Genomic DNA, 23,102 nt, shown 5'->3' with positions numbered 1-23,102 from the left:
CATGGGGGGGTGTGTGTGCAAAATGAAGGAATTGGATGTATTTTGCATCTTGCTTTCAACTATTGCAAGCATTAACTGTTTCCTTCCTTGGCAGGAAGAACCCTCTTCACTTCCATCTCATCACTGACTCTGTGGCCCAAAAGATCCTGCAGATGTTGTTCGAGTCCTGGATGGTGCCCTCTGTTCATGTTAGCTTCTACAATGCTGATGACCTGAAGGCAAGGGAGATCAAGCCAGGCTCGTTCTCTCTTTCTCCATTTGTCCCCTTTCCCTCTCTTCCCTTCCCTCTCCACATCCTCTTTCCATGAAGTGAGCAGCCCTGTAGGGAAGGCCCTGCCGTAGGAATGGCTTGCTTGGAGATGAGAGACGCAAACCCTTTCCATTGTTTTCTGCGCTCTCATCTGCTACTATTGTCATTTCATTTGTAGAGTGGGAAGCACCTGTAGACAGGATCTGAATGATTTAGAAATATATAAAGTTAACCTTCGCATTTCAGCAGGAATCTCTAAGTGGTTTACATATCTGGGGAGGTGGGAGAAGTGTGTTTGTGTGCGTGCATTTGTGTGTGTTCACGTAAACATAAAATGCAAATTCCATATTAAAAACTAAACAATACTACTGCTACTAAAATAATAATACTATTTTAAATAACATAATTAAGAAACAATAAATACAATATACATAAATAAACACCTTTTCCCTTGGAATTGAGCCCCCTGATGGATAGTGGCTTGATCCAAGCTTGTGAATGGATCCAAAAGGTCATGAAAGGTCACCTAGAACTTTGCAACAGAACAGCAGCCAAAATCTGCACTTGAAATGATTATATGATGCACTTTCATGATTCTGATGTCCAAGAATGCTAATATTTCAGCAAAGTGACAGAAGGGCAGAAAGATTAAGGCAGGGAGCCCTGAAGCAGCACCTGGAGTTTTCCAAGGCCACATAAGTGTCCCTAATGAACAGTGGGCACTATGCCAGGCAGTCTCCTCTTGCTCTTGCCAAAACTTTTGCTCTTGCCAAAACTTTATGTGCAAGTTATTGTCCATAATAAAATAGGAAGGGATAGAAACATAATTCATTTGTTTTTGAAATTTGAAAGTAGCCAGATTCCAGGAGTATGCATTTGTACTCTTTGATTCAATTGTTTTGGGATTAAAGCTCTTAGATTTTAGACAATGGAGTTGCCTTATTTATTCTGCTGTGAATCAGAAAGTCACTCTCCATTGTTTCTGGCTGAATTGGATGAAGAAAGGTGAAATTAGATCTGGGGTAGGAGAACATGCATTTTCCTGCCATGTCTAAAACAATTGGCAGTGCCCAGGTATATGTTTGGCATCTAAAACTATCTAGACAGGTAAGGTTCACCCAACCAAGCTTAGTGCAATGATTCACACTCCATTTTTTCCCATATTTCTGACCCTTGAGAAAACAGGAAAGTGGATTGTGGTTGAACAGACCATGTGCTTTCACTGAAGATGGGATGGGAATTTTTAGTGGGCGGGGGTGGGGGGGAAAGGAAAATTGCAGGGGGCCATGAAATCTAGAGCAGAATTGGGATTCCATAGATGCCTTTGAAGTCTTGCCACACTATATTATTAAAATTTCTATACCACCCTTCATCCAAAGATCCACAGGGCAGTTTACAATATAAAAACACAAAAATATCAGTAGAATAGCCCATTAGAAAATGTTAATAATGACCAGGTTGATGAAGTTTGCTAGTTCCCAAATGCCCTCTTACAGACTTGCCGGCCTGTTTCACAGGTATGGCAAGGGACATGGAGGCTGCTTGGAATTGCATTTCCATGGAGGTTTCCATTTGTGTGCAAGCTGCCGTCCAAAACAGGAGTGCCATGTGGAAGCACCAGCTTTGCAGTTGAAAGCATTCCCACACCACTTTATTTGTGTGAAGCGCTTCTAAATCTCACCAAAGACATACAGACTAGTTTAGAGTCATGGTCTCATTTTCAGTATTGTCTCGTTGCTCAAGCCATAGAAACAAGAGCAATTTTAGGCATCTTGGCTATAGACCAGACATGTGATGCTGATGCTGGCCTGCCTGTTCTCCTTTTCTGAAATGTTTCTCCCCCCCCCCCTTTTCTTTTTTTGCAGCCCGACATCTCTTGGATCCCCAACAAGCACTACTCTGGAATCTATGGGCTGATGAAACTGACACTCACAAAGGCTCTCCCCTCTGATCTCTCCAAGGTCATTGTCCTGGACACGGACATCACCTTTGCCACTGATATTGCTGAACTGTGGGCCATCTTTGGGAAGTTCTCGGGTACGTGATGACCCCTGGGGGAATAGGGATCCTTTAGACTAGGGACAGAGAATCTGTGACCCTCCAAGATGCTTTGAGGACTCCAGCTCTCTCATCATCAGCCCCAGCCAGCATGACTAGATGCTCAAGGATAATGAGCAACATTTGGAGGGCCACAAGTACCCTGCCCCAGCTGTTGACCATCTTTGAGCACCTCTCCAGAGGCAGTGGCTCATGGTACAGGACAGCTCTGGTGGCCCTAGATACTGCAAGGGTTTCTTTTCTTACTCGGTGGTCTTTCCATTTACTCTGCTCCTTTGAAAATTATACAGCAGGGATGATCCTTAGTGAGTGAGTTCCAGGGTACTGATCTTGTTGACAAGCAAAGTCTGTTAGCTGCCTTTGGCCTCATTTTCTTATCTCTTAATCCAGACAAACAGGTGATTGGGCTGGTGGAAAACCAAAGTGACTGGTACCTAGGGAATCTCTGGAAGAACCATAAACCATGGCCAGCACTGGGACGTGGCTTCAACACAGGTGAGCTCCAGAGGGATGTGGGAACATGACAGCATGATGTCTGTGCAGTCCTCTGTTCCTGTGGCTTGAGTGCTGGGTTTGTATGTGACGATATCCAGGTTCAGATATCTGGTTCAACTGTGAAGTTGACTAGGTGGTCTTGGGCAAATCCCAGCGAGCACAAGGAAAACTAGTCCTATGAGGAAAGAAGAGGTAGCTTCCTTTCCATACCCATGGCAGATTTGGATTTTTGAGCAAATGCTGTGGGTGCCACCCCCTCTGATCATTTCTTACTCTCCTCCCCAGATCAGCACCCCTGCCTCCTGAGAGGCATAGTGCACACACACTCCGGCTTCCCATGGAATCTGGGTAAAAGCTGGATCCTATAAAGTTAATCCAACGCTTCAAAAGCAAAGAGAGCCGAAAGAGGAAGTGGGAAAGAGCAGTGCTTTCCCCACAATCCTCTCTTGGTTCTTTGTACCTTTCAACCCTCCCACTAGCTCATGACTGGGGGGCCAACGGAGGACTGCAAAAGTATCACAGTGCCCATGGATTAAAGGGACTGGTTTGCAGAGCCTGAAGAAAAGGCGGAGAGGAGCAGGGTAGTATGCTTCAAATGCCCCAAAGGCTGTCCCATGGAAGACTGCATAGACTTGTTCCCTGCTGCCTCAAGGGGCAGAACTAGCTCCACTGGGATTGGATAACAGAAGCTGAACATTAGGAAAACCTAAGAATAAAAAGAGTTCAGTAATGAGACCAGTTAATGGGAGCAGGATAGATGGCTGTCTCTTAGGTGTTCTCTCTCTGGATTTTCTGCATTGAGCAGGTGCCTGGACCAGGTGGCCTCCAAGTCTACCGTTAGCAGTTTTTGTAGGGCATGCTTATGCTGGTTTTATGCCAGTGTTGACTGTCATTGCCACACACACACACACACCTTGGAGTTGTAGTTCAGTGAAGTTGCAAACTATTCTATTGCTGGTATTTCAGAGTGTGAGTAACCAGCAATGGAGCTGGGTTGAATGGCGTGGCAATAGACATGCACACCAGCTCCTCTTGATAGACAGTGACTCCAGAAACAAGCTTTCTATCATGGATAGCCGCTTGGCAGGTCTGTAGGATATCTTGGCACCACCTGGTGGTTGTCTAGAGAACTGTTTCTCCATGCAAGGCAGGCACCCCTAGTGGGGAGGCAGGAAAGAGTTCATGGCTGCTGCTGCAATAGGAAAAGACTCGTTCTGCATGCTTGTCGGCTTGGTTGTCAACACTGAAGAGCAGACACTCCTTCTGTTGCAAGGATTTTAAAATAGCATTTTTATTGATTAAGATGTTTGCAAACTCTCTTTCACCAAAAGGATCTTAAGAACACAAGGAGGTTTCCTGGGGATCCAGAAAAACAGAGCCCTCTTCCACTTCCAAAAAGATGCACATTGTGGAAGTGCATTGTTATGAGTTGAGCTGAGGTTGCTTCTGTCCAATCCTAGTGGTGCTCATGGTTTCCTCTTCTCCTAGGAGTGATCCTCTTGCTGCTGGAGCGCCTGCGCCGAATCGGCTGGGAGCAGATGTGGCGCCTGACGGCCGAGCGGGAGCTCATGAGCATGCTGTCCACCTCGCTGGCTGACCAGGCAAGTGCTCTGAGCTCTGCATGCCTCGCTGTCCTCCAGCCTGGGCCCCCGGACACACCTTTTGTCTCCTGCAGACATTGTGGGTTGTAGCGGGATAAAGACCTATTTATTTCTTCCTCGTTTGGCTTCACACTTGATTTTACTCTGGGCCTTTCTCCTCTTCCAGAATGCCCAGTGTGCAAACTGCAATCTCTCTTTTAGGACATTTTTAATGCAGTGATCAAACAGAGCCCAACGCTGGTATACCAACTCCCTTGCTTCTGGAACGTGCAGCTCTCTGATCACACCCGCGCAGAGCAGTGCTACACAGAGGTGTCTGATCTTAAGGTGGGTATTTCCTCCCTGGCTGTGTCTTCCCTGAATTGCTTTTGCAACGGTGACCCTTGGCTGAGCCTTCCAGGCATCACCATTCTAGGACAATGGTAGTTCTGCAGGGGCTTGACTGAAGATGTGGAGTGGATTGGCATCTGTAGCCAGCCTTATATTTTAGCTGTCTGTTCTCAGGTGATCCACTGGAACTCTCCCAAGAAGCTGCGGGTGAAGAATAAGCACGTGGAGTTCTTCCGGAACCTCTACTTGACCTTCCTCGAGTATGATGGCAACCTGCTGCGCAGGGAGCTTTTTGGCTGTGCCAGCCTCCCGAGCTTGCCCAGTGGCCAGGTGGGAGCCTAATTTTCTATCCTTCTCCCTTCTCCTCATGCCTGAAATGGAAAATCCCTCCAGACTTCCCATTTATTTAGCTGCTCTATTAAATGGAGGGGGTGTGTAGCTCAAAAAACAGGGCTCCCTTCAGATGTCTTTTAAAAATAAGATAGCTGCTTGCATCCATTATATTTTGCTTCAATTTCATTGTTCTCTTCTAGTTTTTATTCCTAATAAAATGTAATGGCAAACCTAAAGAAATCTGGCATGTTTTCACCACATTCAGAACAATGCACTCGTATTATTTCAGTTAGGATTAGTGGACTGATGAGGTTATGTTCTGCTTGGTACAAAACTCCGGACCCTCCCCACTCTCCCAGTAGTATCTCAGGCTCTAGAAACCCTGTCTTTTAAAGCTGCTTTGTGGCTGTGCTTCACTCTAGGTCAACTTGCCAACTTAGCCTTATCATTCTCTCCTTGTCCTCTCACCCCTGCGTAAAATTTAGCTCCAGCAGGCCCTAGAGGAGCTGGATGAAGACGATCCTTGCTATGATTTTCGGAGGCAGAGCCTTATTCAGCACCGGGTGCATCTCTTCTTCCTGCAGTACGATTTCCCGATCTTGGCTGATGCAATTGATGTCACTCTTGTAGCTCAGCTCTCCATGGACAGGTACCAGATGGGAAAGGAAGAGGGGGAAATGTTGTGCCTTCCAGCATAAATTCTTCTGCTTGGGAGCTAAACGTCCAGCCAGCTTGTGGCTCTTTTATATGAATTTACTGGTCCAGGAGGCCTCTGTGCCCAAGCTGAGTTAATCAAACTGGAAATCTCTATGGCAATATTCTCACTGCTCAGCTGAGAGGGTGACTATCCTTTCCAGAGAATTCTGCTTTTATTTATTTTTTAGAATGGGTTTCTGTCACCCAGAGTTGCTGGAAAATATTTAGCAAAAGATGACTATGGCAGTTTTCTATGTGGTGGAAGGAAGAATCTTGAGGATTATGAAGAATGGATAGAAGATAAAACCTATGAAAGGAACAAAAACTAGCTGCATGAGTCAGAAAATGGGTGCAATGGTGCAAGCCAGCCATTAAAAGAATGGTTCTGATGGTGGCAGAAGGGCTGGGCAATAGTTAGGAAGAGGGGCAACACAAAACCAATACTGTCCCAATCAGTTGTGCCAAGGTTTGTAAGGTTATATTTTAAGAAGCCAAGGAATCGTGTGCAAATGGTGGCAGCTTCCAGGACGTAGTGTAGACAGCCCCCTCCGATACCATTATCAACAGAAGCTTGCACACACAAGAAACCAGGAAGGAAAAACTCACTGCAGGACTGGATGCAGATTCTCATGTTCCTTCAGGCCTAGGTGGCTCAGCCTTGTGGCTTTTTGTTGTTGCCAACTGAGGGTGTCTTGCACTCTTGACTTGTCCCATTGATTTGCAGGTTACAGATGCTGGAGGCCATATGCAAACACTGGACAGGCCCCATTAGTCTGGCGTTGTATATGTCAGATGCAGAGGCCCAGCAATTCCTGCGCTATGCCCAGGCCTCGGAAGTGCTGAGTAACCGCAGGAACGTTGCCTATCACATTGTGTACAAGGAAGGGCAGTTTTACCCGGTCAACTTCTTGCGCAACGTAGCATTGAAGAATGCACAGACATCTTACGTTTTCCTGACGGACATTGACTTCCTGCCTATGTATGGCCTCTATGATTATCTCAGGTGCGTGATTTGCTCTTTCCCAGCCTGTGTAAAGCGGTAGACACTTCCATACTGGGAGAGGATGGCTCCACCAGTATGTGTCGGTCCCATGCCAGCACTGAACATTTTTCATGGGGAAGGGATACAGGATGCTTGGACTCCTCCATTTAGCAACAGGCCAACAGCATTTCCCCCTCCCCTTTGTGCCTCAGGACCTCCATTTTGCAGCTTGAGCTGCCCCAAAGGAAGGCAGCCCTCATTGTGCCTGCATTTGAGACTCTGCATTACCGCCTCACCTTCCCCAAATCCAAAGCGGAGCTGCTCTCCATGCTGGACATGGGCTCCCTCTATACCTTCAGGTAAGTGTTGGGACAAAAAAAACCCCTCGCTAGCAGCTGAAATGTTGGCTCAACCAATTGCTGGACTGCCCTCTGAAACCAGATAACAGGCCTGAACAGCCCCAGCACTTAACCCTTCTTAGTGGTGGCTTGCAGCCTAAGATTTGACTGCCCATTTGGCATATGTGCATTCATTCTTCTGTTGGGATGTAGGGGCACAATTTGCCCCCTCTTTATTTTCATTCCATGTTGTCCCCTCTCCCTGCTTTGGAGCCCCGTGCTGAGAATGGTATAGATATTTTAAATAAATAATCCCTTTCCTCATTTCCATCCCCCCAACCTCTTTGTTGGATCCGATGATTCTTCTGCTTTTCCTCGTGCCCTTTTTCTTAGTCCTGGGCTCATCCAGTTCCCAGCCACCTGTTAGGGCACAGCTGTGCACTCACAGGGGCATATTTGCATCATTGCCATTTTACAGATGGGGAGTTGAGACAAGGTGACTTTGCCCTGGCCATGCTGTGGGTCTGTGGCAAAGCTAAGACATGAAGCCCGATCTCCCTCATCCAAGCCCAATCCTGCCCTGCTGACTAAAGAGGTTCAGAATGGCTCTAAGAGGCTGGCTACCCCAGGCAGTGTGGTGCAGTGGTCGGAGTGTCATACTAGGCGACAAGGAGTCCGAGGTGCAGACTTTTCTCAGCTCCCTTGTGTATCTGTGTGCAGGTACCATGTGTGGCCTCAGGGCCATGCCCCTACGGACTATGCCAAGTGGCGGACAGCCACGGTGCCCTATCGCGTGGAGTGGCAGCTGCACTTTGAGCCTTACGTTGTAGTGAGGCGCGACTGCCCCCTGTATGACCAGAGATTTGTCGGTTTTGGCTGGAACAAGGTGTCTCACATCATGGAGCTTGACGCCCAGGTGAGTGTGATGCTTAATGTCTCCCGCAAGGTTGCCTCTTTATGCGTTCCCTGAAATCCAGGGCTGGGGTGTGTGGCTTCTGAGGGAGCTGGCCTTTCAAACAACTTCATGCCTTTTTGTAGGAGAATGAGCTGCTGGTCTTGCCCAATGCCTTCATGATCCATATGCCTCACGCACCCAGTTTTGACATCTCCAAGTTCCGCCTGAGCTCCACTTACCGTGACTGCCTGGAGACCCTTCGGGAGGAGTTCCACCAGGACCTGTCGCGCAAGTACGGTGCCGCTGCACTCAAATACCTCACCGCTGAGAGAAGCCTGTGAACGGCAAGACGCACACCAAAGGACAGTCCGTGCAAGGCAGAGGAGGGACAGCGGACCACGCTCGTGTCCTGGAGCAGTTCAGACCTACGGCAGAGCCACCCTCCCAATGGTAGCCGGGTGCTACACACTTTGTCTAAGTTGTGGGTACAATTGTAGCCGGTTGGGTTGGGGCAGGTGGCATATCATTCATGGCTATGGAGCCAATCAAAACAATGCTCCCAATCTAAATCAGGCAAGTTACCTACATTTGTGTACATCTGTTTCCAAATGGAGGGGGGAAGCATGGGAATGAAGAGGAGGGAAGGTGTGCTCCTGAGCTGACATCCTGGAGAGCCACTTCCTGTTGGTGTAGACGGTAATGAGGACAGACCAGTGGCCTGACTCTAAGGCAACTTCCTCTCTTGCTGTTTTGAAGGTGGGCCTTTCCCACCCCATGAGCCTGATGCCTTAATACAGCTACAGTCACCTGTTTCCTGTGGTAGAAAGGTAGACTGGTTGTAGAAATTGAGACTTCTACTAATGTGTTGTGTCCCTCTATCAGTGTAGTAGCCCCATCCTATTTCCAGCTCTTTCATTTGTCCCCTCCAAGCCAAAACCAATTAGTCAATTCTGACTAAATCATATAAAGTGAGCATCTAGAAAATCTTATGTGAGCTATTCCTATACATGTGGCGAGAGGGACTGTATGCATATACAGGCAACCCAATTTGTGCATGGGTTGTGTTTCAAGGTACTGTGCATGTCGGTGGAGCATGCATAAGCCCACCCCGCCCTGTCACACCATCTTGCAGGTCCACAACCAGTGTATGTGTGCACAGTTGCACGTTCTTTGAACCCATGCAAAACAGGAGTTGCCTGTACCGTGCCTTTTACAAATCTGCATAGCCTTCCTGTTGGTCATGGATCAGGGCTTTACTGATGGGGAAAAGGATGATGTGGGACCTATTCTGAAAGAGTTTAAAGTGGGGAACCTGAGGTCTAGGGGCTGCATGTGACCCTTCTTATCTCTATGGGTGCGGCCTCTCCTTTCCTTTTCATGATGTGTGTGTAGAGAAGCCCTGCACTGGAATAGAAAATATTTTAGCACAGGGTTTCCCTACACACACACAACTACACAAGGAAGAAGAGTCACAACTGTTGCTTCACCCACATTCTGCCTTCGGTGCTATTGACCACCACCAAGAAATGGGGCTGTCAGGGGTGTTGGTAAGGAACCTTCTCTTCAACCTGCCTTGTGCTTACTTCATGGATAACGTTACTATCTAGAAAAAAGCCTAGTGTAAAGAAAACCAGGTCCTTGTTCCAGGGGCTATATAGCACACATGCTTTGCTGTGAGTACATGGCTGAAACCAAGATCCCTTTAGTCCAAACGAACTTCTTTCCAACAGGGTTCAGGCGAGGATCCTTGAAAATGTGTAAGCAGGGCATTTTGGAAAAAGCCCAAACCCTGCTTGCCTATTTGCCCCCCACCCCCACATCTAAAATGTGGGTGTAGTTCATCTCACCAAAGCTAAATAGAACCTCTTATCATGACTACTACTCAGTAAATCTTGTTTAGCTTGATGTTGCACATCATTGCCAAACATACTTTCCCCCTCCCATGGAGGAACGCAAGTCTTGCCCTTCCTATATCTGCTGGAATATGGCCTTGATCAGCTGCTTTCCTGAGTAAATATTAGCTCAAACTGTGTTTGTATGATCAGGACCAAGGACTGCACAATTGGGCCTTGTGCAGGAGTCCATAATGGAATCGGATTGTCTTCAGTCTAGATGCAGTTAAGTGTCACAGCTGATTACGGATTAAGTCTGTGCAACCATGGAAGTAGGCAAGTCATTGCATGCAGGCTGCCGTCCTGATAGCTGCTTGGTGAACCTGATGCTTGAAGGGACTAATTCCACTTCTTGAAAAAAGGAACACATGAGCATCTTGCTGTATCTGCAACTGACGTAGGGTCTGTTAATGAATGCTGTAGCTGAATGTCTGTGCTGGGAGCAGCTTCAGCCCAGCCATGGTCCACAATTATCAAACACTGGAGCACAAGGATGGAGATGTAACGGGAAAACTCTTTCCTTGCGGTTTATATAATTTAAGGTGATTTCTCACAAGCTGTAAATGATTTGGGTGTCATAGATTTTCTGGTAGTTTCTCTCTTTGGTTCTGGAGTCTGTCTAGGGTCTTCTGCTGCTGGACTCTTTGATTTTTCCTTTGATTTCCTGGAATTCAAGAGCTTCCAAAGTGCTGGGATTAGTTTTCCATCCCTCTAGACAGGCTGATGTAAATGCTGAAACTGTCCCACACTGAGAGCACTGTACAGCATGGGCACAAGTATTCCTTTTTAAAAAAACATTAAAGTTTTGAGGAAAATCCTTTTCAAGCTGCTGTGAGAGTTGTTTGGTTATTATGTCCACATAGTATTAATGCTTTCCTCATTTCTACTAGTCATGGAAATGAGGAACAGGGGAGAGAACAAACTAGAGAAACAATTCCTTCAGAGAACTCTTGGCTACAACCCACAAATCTGCCAGGGACAGGAAAGTATTCTGCATGGTATCCAATTTTCTTTTACTCGAAGTAGATCCACTGAAGTTAGGGAGCCTTCGACAAGTTAATTAGTCATCATTTTCAACAGGTCTACTTTCTGAGTAAAACTTAGTTACCACCCACTTGGCACAATCCATACAGGAAGCTATTACCAGAAGTTGAAGCCCAGTTGACTTTACAGCCCTTATAGGACCAAGCTGTCAGTGACTGCAGTAGACTTTGCCAAGTTCAGGTCATTGCTAACTCTCCTTGCAGGTCCAGGGAGCTTTAAATTCTGCAAAGAAGGGAAACTAAAGCCCAGACTCTTTACCATGATAAAACTTATTATTTCTTGGCCTGTAGAAAAATAAAATATAAAGTATAGGAGAGGTTCACCTTTGCAGGCATGCTGTAAAGGTCCCCTACCTGCTTTTGTGGCTAATCAGCTGTGATATCGTAGATATTGCAAACCTTTAACTGCTCAGAAGAACAGCCTCAAAGTGTAGAATGAGGAGGACTGGAGGGAAGCATAAGGTCAGTACAGCTGGGAAAAGACCACATTGCATTGGAGGAGTTTGAAAATGGGAGAAAGGAGCTCAATATAGGATAGCAGAGCACTAAATGGACAAAAGACTCTTGCCTATACTATAAGCATGCGATGGTGAAGAAAACTGTTGCAATGGGGCCCCAGGGGAAAAGGCCAAGTGAGGAGAATTGAAAGGATGGGAGAGGGGAACTGAAACGCAGCTCTGAGTGTTCTCTATTTATATGGGGCATACACTAGAAATACAAGACAGAATTAGGCCTCGGGCCAGCCTTAGTTTCATTCAATTATGTATTCTTAGCTCCCTGGCAGTACCCCTGCCATGATTGGCAAGCAGCCGCCTTTCCAAATCCTGGAAGTGCCAATATTGATCTGCCTGCAGTGTCTGCACCTCTAGGGTGTGGCACAACATACCTGTTTGCAGTTAAACCTTCAGCTTTGATGGGAGAAGCTGCATTTCTCTTCGTTTGCAGCTTCAGTGTGGACAAAGCAGAGGGGGGTCAGCACACATGAACACAGCTGCATGATAAACAACTAGAGACAATAGATTTCATAGTTTTATTTAGTAAAATGTTAAATAAATACAAATTGATCGTTTATTCTGGACCCCTTCTTTTTCTTCCCACCTTAATAGACTAAAATCTAGACACAATTGTACCAAACCCACAAGGGACTGGAAGGCTACAGAAAAGAAGGCAGCAAAGAGACTGCAAATCACTATGAGCACCAGGCTATTCAATTTCTTAAAAAAAGAAAAAGAAAAACTTAACAAAAAAGAAACCCACCTAACCAACAGAAGTCATGCATCCATATAACATTCACAGGGTGTTGATCTGTGAAAGCAATATTGTGCCCAGTTCACTTAAAGGTATGGGAACTCAGGATGGATGCAGAGGCAGTACGAGTGAGGTTGAGTTTATCTGGCACAAACATCAGGAGAAGAAGAGATGGGAGGATGCTGGCTATGTATGAATCAATACATCAGTGTACATGGGGGAGGAGGGTTTAGAAACCCACTGCCTTAAAAACAAAGGCTGTGAATTTCCTTTTAGGCTCATGGCCTCTTTCACAGACCACTTATTTCAAAGAGTCCTTATTCCAGTTACTAGAAATATTCTGGCTTCAACAATGGTCTTGAGACACAGATGGGATAGTTGGCTAGTAAGCAGCCCACTGCCGTTTCCTCTACTACCGAAGAATGGAATGAAACTACAACATAAGCCACAGGTGAGTGTAACATCCAACAAACCACTTGGACTTGACAGAGTAGAAAAGCTAATGACTATTCAGTATTTGCTAGTTCAGATATGACCAAACTGACATACAATTTCAAGATAAAACTTTATTGATAATGCCCGTTCTTAGTCTTGGTTCACTTCTCACAGGCCTGTTGTTCTTAATGTAAATTGGCACTAATAGGACTTTCCAATTGGTGTACTACTGAAAGACTCCAATGCAACCAGCAAGGGTGTGTAGACCCCTGCTGTTCAATCCCATAAGAAGAGTGAAGAGTGAAGGACCAGCTTAGCCCAATCCTTACTAAAGCACGTTCCCTCAACAAGGCGCCATCCTTCACTGTGGGGATGTACAGGTGTGGCACTGTGGAGTGAGCAGACTCCCCAGCAGATTGGGATGCAGGTATAGCACTTATTGCTGGGGGAGTGGATGGTGGACTCAACACTCACCCTCTAGGCTCACGTAACTGAGCTGCAAAGGGAGCCCTGGCTAAACTCAAGTGGAGCATGTGCTAGGGGAAGGGGGATGATAAATGTCAGGGTCAATAACTATTTATTCCAACCACAAAAAAAATGGAGGTGCTGTGCAGAGCCATTTCTAAAAGCTGCCAACACTGATGCAGATAATGACAGCTTCACCTGGGAATGTTTGCTGTTGTCCATTCTTGGTCACGTAAAGAAACACTCAGCACCTGGGCAAAATTATAGACCCCATAACAAAGAGGCTTCTTATCATCCTCAGCTGATGGGAAGGAAATTAGATGCTGTAATTGTCACTGAGTTTAGGCCTTTCTGTTTTTTTTACCTGCAATGTCATTTGCAGAGGGTTAAACCGGGATTTAGCACATAATTGAGCATTGTTGTAACCTGCATACATATTAGAAAACAAGTTTAAAAAAAAGCCTCCTAAACTTTATTGGGGGGAGGGCGAGGCATTTCTGCTTACCCTGGACCCAGATACAACTGTGGGACTTCCCCCTTATACTTAGAAGTGTGTGGGACACAGGAAATAGCTGCATTTGCAAACCTGTTTGAATGGGGACGCTGTTAGATGTACACTGCATTGCTGGATTGACCAAGGGCACCAAACTAAAATAGCAATGTTACAGTGCTGGGGCTGGGGGGGGGGGGTTGAAAGTACACAGAATTGTTGGGCCCAATGAGAGAAATGTTTTTGCACAAGTACTGCCTATCATCTTCTAATATGTATTTTCCAATCACAAATGCATAGGCTATGCTTGCTCCAATTTCCCAACAACTAGGAAGCTGTAGTTATTCTTGTGACAGTGTCTCTTCAGTAAAAAAAAAAAGATTAAATCTGGTACAAGACTTCTTTAGCACCAGAAAAGTCACAAGTTCAAATAGGTTCCACCTTACAACAACTAATGGAGTCTGACCACACAATCCATTATTTCCATTTTCAATTGCAAATAAAAACTCCCAGCTGCATCCTCAAATATGGATGGGTACTCTCTGGAGTTTGCTGCACCAGCCCATGAGCATACACCCTGACGTTCACACAGCGTACCACAAATGAGCCAAGGCAGCAGCAGGCAACTCCTGCAGAATGTTTAGGAGTAGGATGTAAATAGGCAATGTCATCTGCATGCAAGCAACTAGCCAGGATCCAGCCTTCAGGTGCAGAACACTGTCCTCTCATAGTACTAATTATGTTTCTGAATTCTAAGAAAATCAGGGTGACAAACTTGTTACCCTGATGAACAAAGATACTGTGGTTCCCCTACGTTTTCTCAAGGCAAAAGGAAATCTGACACATCTGCTACCCAAGCAAGGATCTTTCTGCACAGCCAGACAAAACATGCCCAAACTTTATTTTCTCCTTCTGCTATATTTCCAGAAGCCAAATCCCTCTTAAACTTAGCTGGTGGCATTTCCAGGGCAGGAGACGCCAGCGAGGCGGGGGAGAAGGGGCAAGGAGAGAAGTACACACAAAATCAGAAGAATGACACAATTAAAGATTCACAAGAGTACCTTGCTGCTCTTCACTTTAAACTAGCTGATCACTCCAGTGCTGCAGGCTAAGCAAAGTTGTACTACAGATGTCACTAGTCATGAGAGGCCAAATGTAAAGTAATCCCCCCCCCAAAAAAAACCCCATGGCTAAATCCAAAGCAAGGTTTCAACACATGGGAGACCTTAGCATAATAAATTGTTTTCCCTTCAGAAAGTACTAGGGGTTAACTGTGAGCCCCATTGTGGGGGCATAAAGGTAGCATGTTATTAATACTACTTTGCTGAGGCACAGTTTTTAAATTGCTTAAAAGCGGAAGGTAGCAGATAAATGCCCCTTCCTCAGGGCAGATCAACACATGACTCTCTTCCCCTTCCCCTTACAACTGCCTTGCCCTGAGCTCTCGTCTTCCCTCTCTGCACTGTGTAGTACAACTTTTCATGACCTGACGACACTGCAGGGTTTGCAGAACACAAAGGAGGCAGAGAATTCAACACAAGATCACTATTTTTGGCACCTGTTCCATGTTTAAGATAAAGCGAATAGTTCTGCACTGCCTGCACCTTACATCATAGGCTAAGAGGGCATGATGGCCATTGCCCAAATTCATGCATGTGTGGCCATTCTGAACGAACCTATGGCTTTAAGGGAAAAGAATACAAGGATGGCAAGTGTGTTTGGTGAGGGGAAGGAAGGGCCACATGAACATGGGAACAGCTGAAATCAGAAATCCCATTCCCCTGCCTCTGTCAACAGCCAACACCAATTTATCAACCAGAAGAGGGTAATTGGCTTCCTCCTGTTCCTTGCTGCTGGAAATCCAGCTTCTGGCCTGAAATACGAGGACTTGTCTATTTTTCACCCAGAATATCTAAATGTAGGTTTGCAAATTGCGTGACCCATCACGCCAAATGCAAACCACCCAACACACACGGTTGCTTGTTTGCACTCAAAGGCAGGCAAAACCAGGAGGATTATCAGGGATCTGGTGGGCTACATTTGTCTTGGTAGGTCACAAGATGAAAAGGCCTCTCAAACATGCCTCCAACGATATTTTGCTCTGTGTATTGCTATAAAAAGTGTTATTTCCTCTGAGCAATTTTCCTGATTGGCTGCCTTCTGGCTTTACTTGCTAATAACACCAGGTACTTAGAAAGCTGCCAACTTCACTACGGAGTATCAAAAGTCAAATGGTAAGGCCTGATCTTTTTCAAACGTAAAGCTAAGGCTATTTGACACGAATTGTCCTTACTCTTCACTGATATGTATAGTGATAAAAAATCAGCTGCTGGACTGTGAGCATAACTGAGTGTCACTGAGGAGTCCTTGAGGGACAAGACTGGAGGCTAGAAGTAAAGAAACCGCCACAAACCATGAGTGGCAGGAACAAAATTCAGGTGATTATGTAAATAAAGTGCATTAGGATGCATAGTTCTTCAACACAGAATAGTAAAAGCATGGCAGCACCATCACTGGCTGTCTGACAGAGGAGAGACTTTCTAACATGGACCCGGGCTGACTGCCATGACTTACGCCAACATGAGTGCTGCCATGGAAGTGAAAGGGTATGAAATATTGGCCATTTGCACTTGTCTATGCAAAGGTGGCTATTTCAGACTCGCTCATCTCATGTCCAGCACCAGCATTTTAATAGCATGAAATTACTGCGACAATTTGCTTCAGAAGACAGACAAGCTGTGCTAAGCAGAGCCAGATCTCAACGCTAAAATCCTTTGTCTCCACGTTCTCCCTATAATCTAGGTGCTATAACGACAAAGATTTTTAAATGCTGCCAATGCTCTCTTGTGCTTTTAAGCACAAGAGTTAATTAGGAGAGCTTAACAGAGGAGAAATTCCACCAGTTGGAGGAAGGTTTGCAGACTGGATGCAGTTCAACCCCACAGGTTATTTGAATGGCATGACAATCTCTCGACACTCACCCCCAAGGCATTTTCCAAACAGAAACACAGCAGAATGGCAACATCATAAGCAAAACCTGTGTTAAAAAATTCTAAGTACACAGCATTTTCTCCAGTTCTGACACCTTTTTAATAGAAATCACTTGTTTAGGAAACAAATAGCACTTTTGTAATTTTTACAATGTTTCTTACCTTGATCTTATTTTTAAGTAACACTAGGAAGACCTCAATATCTTTTTTCTTTTTTAATTTAAAAAAGTTGTTTTTCCCCCAGATACAAAGATTTTGCCCTTGCATAAAAAACAGTGCCCAAAACGATGACACACGGACTCACAAAGACTCACTGTATCTCACTGACACTATTACTTCTAATCTATACCATGCAAGGTCCCATCTACCTCTTTAATCGGACTGTCAGCCTGAAAAAACAGCTTTTCTATTCCTTACATTTGTAACCAAAAGAGAAAGGAAACAAAGGAAACAGGCATTTTAATTTTTTTGTGTTTTTTTTTACTATTTGGGCCATATGTTTGGGACATGTGCTGTACTGTTTGGAATATCACTTTTGCTTGACAAGTGTACACAAAAAAAAGTTGGAATTTTCATTTCAGTCGTGACCCGCTTTTCTGAAACCCCAGGCTGATTATATTAGTCCCCCTCCCTTCTCCTTTTCCTCAGCAAAAGCTTCCTGGGCCAATGTGATGCCCAAACCAGCAATTTATTTCACTTGTCTATTTGGGAAAAAAAGTGGATAAACCCAAAGCTGCCAATCTAGTAATCCCCAGCCTGAGTGTGCACTAGATACTTAGTGAAAAACCCTTCCCCATTCCTTTTTGTCTCTCCTGTCAAAACAATCGTGAATACTGCTTATTGGATAGGCTTGGTCCCCACTCCCACCACCCCACCCCCTCTGGACCCTAGGACTTGTTAATTCATATTTCTGGATTTTTGGTTTAGTAGTACGGAGAATTCAGAAACAGGAAAAGCCCACAGGCTCTTTGGACTTGAAGTTTCCTTAGCTAAACAAACTGGTCTGCAGATAAGATTTGAAACCTGCTCCTCCTCCCTGCTCCCCACCCCCAAATAAAAAAAACAAAACAAACCTAGAGTGGCTGTGGAGGCTGCTGCAGGCACACACTGGTGTAAAAGAGAGAAAGAGAGAGAGAGAGAGTAAATATATTATTTAACTTGGCATGGTGCTGGCAAAGAACCTCCAGCTGGCACTATTCATGTAACATGGTCCAAACTTTGCACGTACACACAGAATAAGGAGGATCGATTGGCAACTCTGGTGCTGCCTGGCACAAGCCTCTTCGCGCTCTTTCTGGAACCAAAGAGTTCTGCGCTTTCCAGAAGAAATCCAGCTTTTCTTTTCTAGAGTTTTATTGTTTTGCTCTTCTGCCTCGCCGCCATCTCCCCCGGCTCCTTCTTTCTGTGCTATGTTATTTAGTCTCGTCGCCCTTGGTACAGTTCACCATGCAGCTCTGGGAGGGGGAAGAGGCTGGGGTGGAGGCGGCGGCAGCCTTTGCGTTATTGGTGGAGTCCATGCCATTGGAGATGGCGACGGAACTGCCCTCAGAGTTTATGGGTTTTGAAAGGTTGATGCCCTGGATGAGGCGAATTAACTGTTTTACCTTCTCCAATGAACTGTGCATTTCCTTCTGTTTTGCCAGGATGGTGTTCTTCATTTCCATACATTTCTGAAGCAGATTGGAACGACATTGCATTAATGAGTGCGCTCATAAAAAAAAGGCCCAAACGAGAAAGCAAAGGGATCCCAAGATCCACAAGAGACTGCAAAAACAGATTCTTTGTCAAAGCACCTGGTGGCTACAACATGGCTCCCATACCAAATATAGCCCACATAGCAAACCAAAGAGTTCAAAGAAAGCAAATGCTATTTCACAGCCACGACTACAGCATATAGATTACAACTATGACTTAGCAGAGAAAAAGAAGCTCTAACAAACATAAGAAGCCACTGAGACTTTTAAAAAACACCACCACGACAAAGCTGTGGTGAAGCATGGCTCAGAACTGATACTGTGATTGGTCACAGTAAACAGTCATTTTCTAAGATTCACGGCTGTAGCTTCTAGTGGAACACAGAGGATAAACAAACCATCATTTAGCACAGCAATACTTACTGTTATAGAATTGCTGAGCTGTTTGACTTTCTGTTCTAGCTGCTCCCTTTCCTGTTTTAAATCTGAACTCCATTTCAGTAATTTCTGTTTTTCCTCTTCTTTTGCTGTGAAAGAGAGTACATCAATTGTATCAATTATGCCCTGCAGATGGGATCTCTCAGCTGCTTTTGCACAATGGAAAGCCAGTACTGGACCATACCTGAAGCTGCAGGTGCAGACATAAAGAGAGTCAGATGAAGCTGTCATATCCATTTCATTACTGGGGTTATCATGCAGTCAGCTCTTAATTTCCTTCTGAAAACAAACATCCTACTCCCTTCCTCAAAGTAACATTTTCCAAAGAAAAGAAAACCAAGCCAAGCCCTGCACCATTTTCTTACCTGCTTTGTATGCAATATATGAATGAACAATTGCTAAAGTTCCTGGCCACGGGATTGCTTCTTCTTTCTTTAGCATCTGAAAGAAAGGAGAAGGAACACTTGGCTGACGTGTTCTACCTCTAGGAAAGATGACACACGCTAAAGGGTTTCTTTCACAACAACTATTAAAATCAATGCCATTCTCTTCTTAGGCCCTCCCCAGGCAATAAAACAACTTAAAATCCCCCTTTGTTCTGCTCTTGGGATGCTGTTAGTTCTGGTCCGGGACAAGAAGCCTGATGCTTTGTTGACATGTGATGGATGTGGGAGGCCAATGGGATAAAGAAATGAACCAGACTATATCCACATATCAAAAGGAGGGAGAGGAAGACTGTGTTGCAGTGCTATCAAGTGCATGGGGATAACACGTAACCTTTCAAGAACTAAATAAAAAACACAAATTTCATGAAATGGTAAGGAAGGGTAGCCTTGTTGCTTTAAAGTCTACATTAAAAAACAAGATGAAGGCAATTACATGATCATTTCTATGCTTGGTTGTTTCAGCAGGCAAGCATTCAGCCCCTAAAGAATTAATTTTAAAAAATAAAAATCCCTAAATGGATAACAAAATAGTGAGGCACTGGTAGGAAGAAGGGGAATTGTGTTACTAATCACTAAAACATATGTGCCTGTGATATTCACAACCAGCTTGTACACAGCACTCACAATAGTATGCTGAAATGGGGAGGGGGGAGGAGGAGGGGGGGAGGAAATTCCAAGCAAAAGAATACTGAGGTTTGAGTACTGGGGAAATTCTTCAACAGAAGCATTATCCAAAAAAGATGCCTGATCCACAACTCAACACGCACCTCAAGCAAGTAAACATTGCATTTACTGCACACACAAAAACCTCCACAATAGTTTGGGAAGACCCTCAAGATTTAATAGCATGAAATACTCACACATCTGTGCTAAACCTCCCACAAGGGAAGCCTGTTTAATCACCATGTCAGCAATTTTGTACATTCCCTTGCATCTACAAACATTTTCTGCTGATGAAATTTTAACAAGCTGAACAGGAATGAAGAGACAACATATCTGATCTTAAAACTTGCCAGTAGAGAGGATTGTGACTTCATGATTCACAAACTGCTGATCTAATTAGCTAAAGGAAAAACACTCTGATAGCAAAGAGCAGTCTCCGTGGAGAAAACTACATGTTACTTTGGCAAACATGCATTTCCCACAAATGTGTTTGTTGGTTAACAGCAATGCAGGAGTAGCGGGGCATTTCCAGAAGAGAATTGGTGGGTGGGAGACGGGTGTTTAATCATGTGGTTATTCATCACAAAACATTCCTCCCCAGCTGGGCTTCTTTTTGCTCTCAGAGCCAGCTATGGGGAAAGATTTAGCATCTATCTCATGCCTGCTAACTCTCACCTGTAAAATGTCCTATATCCCTGCATTATCATGCAAACATTGGTTTTCCAGCATGTAGCTTTGTCCTAGACCTTAAAATACTGGACTTTCCAACACACATATTGTAGAATGAAGCTAACATTATATATATATATATTGTGGAAGCAGAAATAGGTAAAGATGCAAGTGGATCAAAGGGAATCTTCCCCGTAAGTCTTCGAGCTTTGCCATGGCAAATAAATGGCTGTTTAGTACCCTGAGATGTGGTACAGAAAAGCAAACGTTTGATGGCTTTGAATTTGTGAGGCCATTTCAGTTCAGGTCAGATATTGTCACCCTCTCAAAGTCTAAGCCATGTGCCCCACCCATTTTGTCAAAAGCAGAGAACCATTGCGAGATGCTTCCCCTTTTGTGTCAAACAATACCTGGTCTTGACATTTGGGACAGATCCACATGCCCTTGGGAATAGTTTTCAGAGGTGGGTCCAGACAGTCCAAGTGATACACACGTGAGCACGTGTCACACATCAGCAACTGCCCACTTTTCCTGCAAACACTGCAAAAATCTTCATGGATATCACCCTATAAAATTAGAGGGGGGAAAGGGAACTTACAAACTTTGAAAACTAAATTCCAGTTCAAAGTAAAGTCCTAAGTGAATGAAATCCCCCAAATAATATCCTTTTCATGAAACACAGAAAGAAAGCTACCAAAGGGTGCCTGGCGATTAGATCCACTTTCTTCAGACAGAAAAGAACCACAAGGAATGTCAAGGGCCACAGCTTCTTCAAATGCCACCATGTCTACCCTAGTACCCTAATTTCGAACTATATAGCACAGATCACTTATTTATATAGTTAAGGATCACACTCATCTTATTTCCAAGTAAGTGAAATTAAATGTGGGGTGAAAGTCCCAGTGATCCACTATATGGAAAACATTTTTAAAGTGCCGCAATAGGTTCAGTTCTCCAGGAGGTGCAGAACTTGTCATCCACGTTTCACTTAATGCTGGGTGGGATTAGACAGCATCTGAGAGTGTGCTGTCATCACCATGCTGATGACACACAGCTCTTATGTCATCTTCTGCAGGTAGGCAGTGGATCTGCTGATTGGTGCCCTGTCATGATAATGGACTGGATAAGGACCAATGACATGAGTCTTAATCCAGCCAAGGTGGATTAGCAGGTGGATCTTCTGACCAGGTGAATGGCATGCAATCTGCTCTAGACAGGGTGAGACTCATTCTGAAAGGTCCATAGTCTGAGTGTCTTCCTGGCGCCACTGCTGTCACTTGAGGGACAGGTGGCCCTGGTAGTGCAGAATGCTTTAGCTTCTGTTTTTTGTTACAAAAAAGTTAAAAACCAAAAGATTGTAAGTCACTTGCAGTGTAATTGAAACCTAGGATCCACTGGGATGAAAGAATTTGGATATGGCAGATCTCAATGGGTGCTCAGCCGGTGGATCTTAAGCCAGTATCACTTACACTAGCACAAGTTCCCCCCAGAAGGGGGCATTCTGGAGATGTGGCAGAGCAAGGAGAGACTTACACCTCTTCCAAACACCTTCTGGCTCAGTCAAGTGACCCAGCAGCCCAGCGAATGTAGCTGGCAAAGAGTGTCCTATTCCTTCTGAACTGAGTTTGGAATAGGGGTAACTTTTGCCACTGTAACATGCCAGCATTATTTATGCTAGCTTTCTATAGTTAGGATTGCTCCATTAGAGACTTTTGTAGTAAGCAACTAATAATTTAAATCCAACACTTGTAGCCCGATCCAACACTAGGAGCTCACTATACTGAGGTGTTTATTTTGTTTGGGGACAGAGTACATAAATCAAATAGTGAATATGAATATTCCAGTGCTGGAGAGGAGTGAAACTAACACATATACAAGGAATAAAAGCTGGTATCATTAACCATGATGGATAAGAGAGATTTGCTGTGGTGGTTGCTGCTGCTACTGTATGTCTTTATTTTCAATGGCTATATGACCACACTGGATTGATAAGCCTCTAAGCAAAATCTGCACAACTATAGGGGCAGAAAATTGTACCAATTGTGAGCAGTGAAGTCATGGCCATTTCTAGGTGCCTGTGACATCTGTACAGCCTCATTCCACGCAGCACGCCAAATCAAAACAAGAAAGCAAGGGGATGGGTTAGGCAGGTGGGGGCCCGAGATAAAATATTAAATTAATGCTTTCTATTGGCAAAAGAACTGTGGTCTACACGTTGGCAAAATCAGAGGAACAGCACTGAGGAGAAAGGCTGCCTGGATTCTCTGCAAATATGAGTAAGATCTACATATTTATTGTGCAATAAAATTATTGTTTGCAAAGGCTATGGAATATAGCCTTGGGCATGCTTAGCATGAGCATAAGCATAATTTCACCTGGGCGCTACCTCTCAAGGTAGCTACAGTCTTTCCTAAGAAATGTGTTTCATGGGCCATCATATTTTCAATATTTTGGAAGTAGAAGGCACTGGTTGCAAAATTACGGTAAGTTAATGCACCACTTTAAGCCTAATATAACTTTAACCTTGGTGCATCACCTCAATATCCAATAATAGGCATACTTTTTCTGATTTATCTTACGTAAACTTGGCCTTTCGAAAGAAGAGATGGAAAACCTTGACCGAACCAGACTAACACAAAACACCATCCCCA

The 23,102-nt window shown here is 44.6% G+C and overlaps 2 protein-coding genes across 7 annotated transcripts in view; one reads left to right on the top strand and one right to left on the bottom strand.

Moving 5' to 3' along the window:
- LARGE2 (LARGE xylosyl- and glucuronyltransferase 2) overlaps positions 1–10,695 on the top strand; it is a 33,234-nt gene extending 22,539 nt beyond the window's left edge. For both annotated transcript variants that reach the window (XM_081906143.1, XM_081906144.1), the window contains 11 exons: positions 95–218; positions 2,116–2,287; positions 2,699–2,803; positions 4,292–4,404; positions 4,606–4,731; positions 4,909–5,064; positions 5,553–5,716; positions 6,488–6,766; positions 6,958–7,104; positions 7,804–7,999; positions 8,122–10,695. In XM_081906143.1, the coding sequence (XP_081762269.1) occupies positions 95–218; positions 2,116–2,287; positions 2,699–2,803; positions 4,292–4,404; positions 4,606–4,731; positions 4,909–5,064; positions 5,553–5,716; positions 6,488–6,766; positions 6,958–7,104; positions 7,804–7,999; positions 8,122–8,319 (1,780 nt within the window). In that variant the 3' untranslated portion in view covers positions 8,320–10,695. The remainder of the gene's footprint in view (positions 1–94; positions 219–2,115; positions 2,288–2,698; positions 2,804–4,291; positions 4,405–4,605; positions 4,732–4,908; positions 5,065–5,552; positions 5,717–6,487; positions 6,767–6,957; positions 7,105–7,803; positions 8,000–8,121) is intronic.
- A 6,982-nt stretch (positions 10,696–17,677) lies between these two features.
- The window catches only part of PHF21A (PHD finger protein 21A), a 136,975-nt gene continuing 131,550 nt past the window's right edge, over positions 17,678–23,102 (bottom strand). For all 5 annotated transcript variants that reach the window (XM_081906037.1, XM_081906036.1, XM_081906035.1 and 2 more), the window contains exons 15-18: positions 20,862–21,017; positions 19,039–19,114; positions 18,659–18,762; positions 17,678–18,211 (exon numbers count right to left, since the gene is read on the bottom strand). In XM_081906037.1, the coding sequence (XP_081762163.1) occupies positions 17,954–18,211; positions 18,659–18,762; positions 19,039–19,114; positions 20,862–21,017 (594 nt within the window). In that variant the 3' untranslated portion in view covers positions 17,678–17,953. The remainder of the gene's footprint in view (positions 18,212–18,658; positions 18,763–19,038; positions 19,115–20,861; positions 21,018–23,102) is intronic.

Source organism: Podarcis melisellensis (genome assembly GCF_964234715.1).
Source record: "Podarcis melisellensis genome assembly, chromosome: 1".
Lineage (NCBI taxonomy): Eukaryota > Metazoa > Chordata > Lepidosauria > Squamata > Lacertidae > Podarcis > Podarcis melisellensis.
This window is presented reverse-complemented; position numbering and strand designations above follow the sequence as displayed.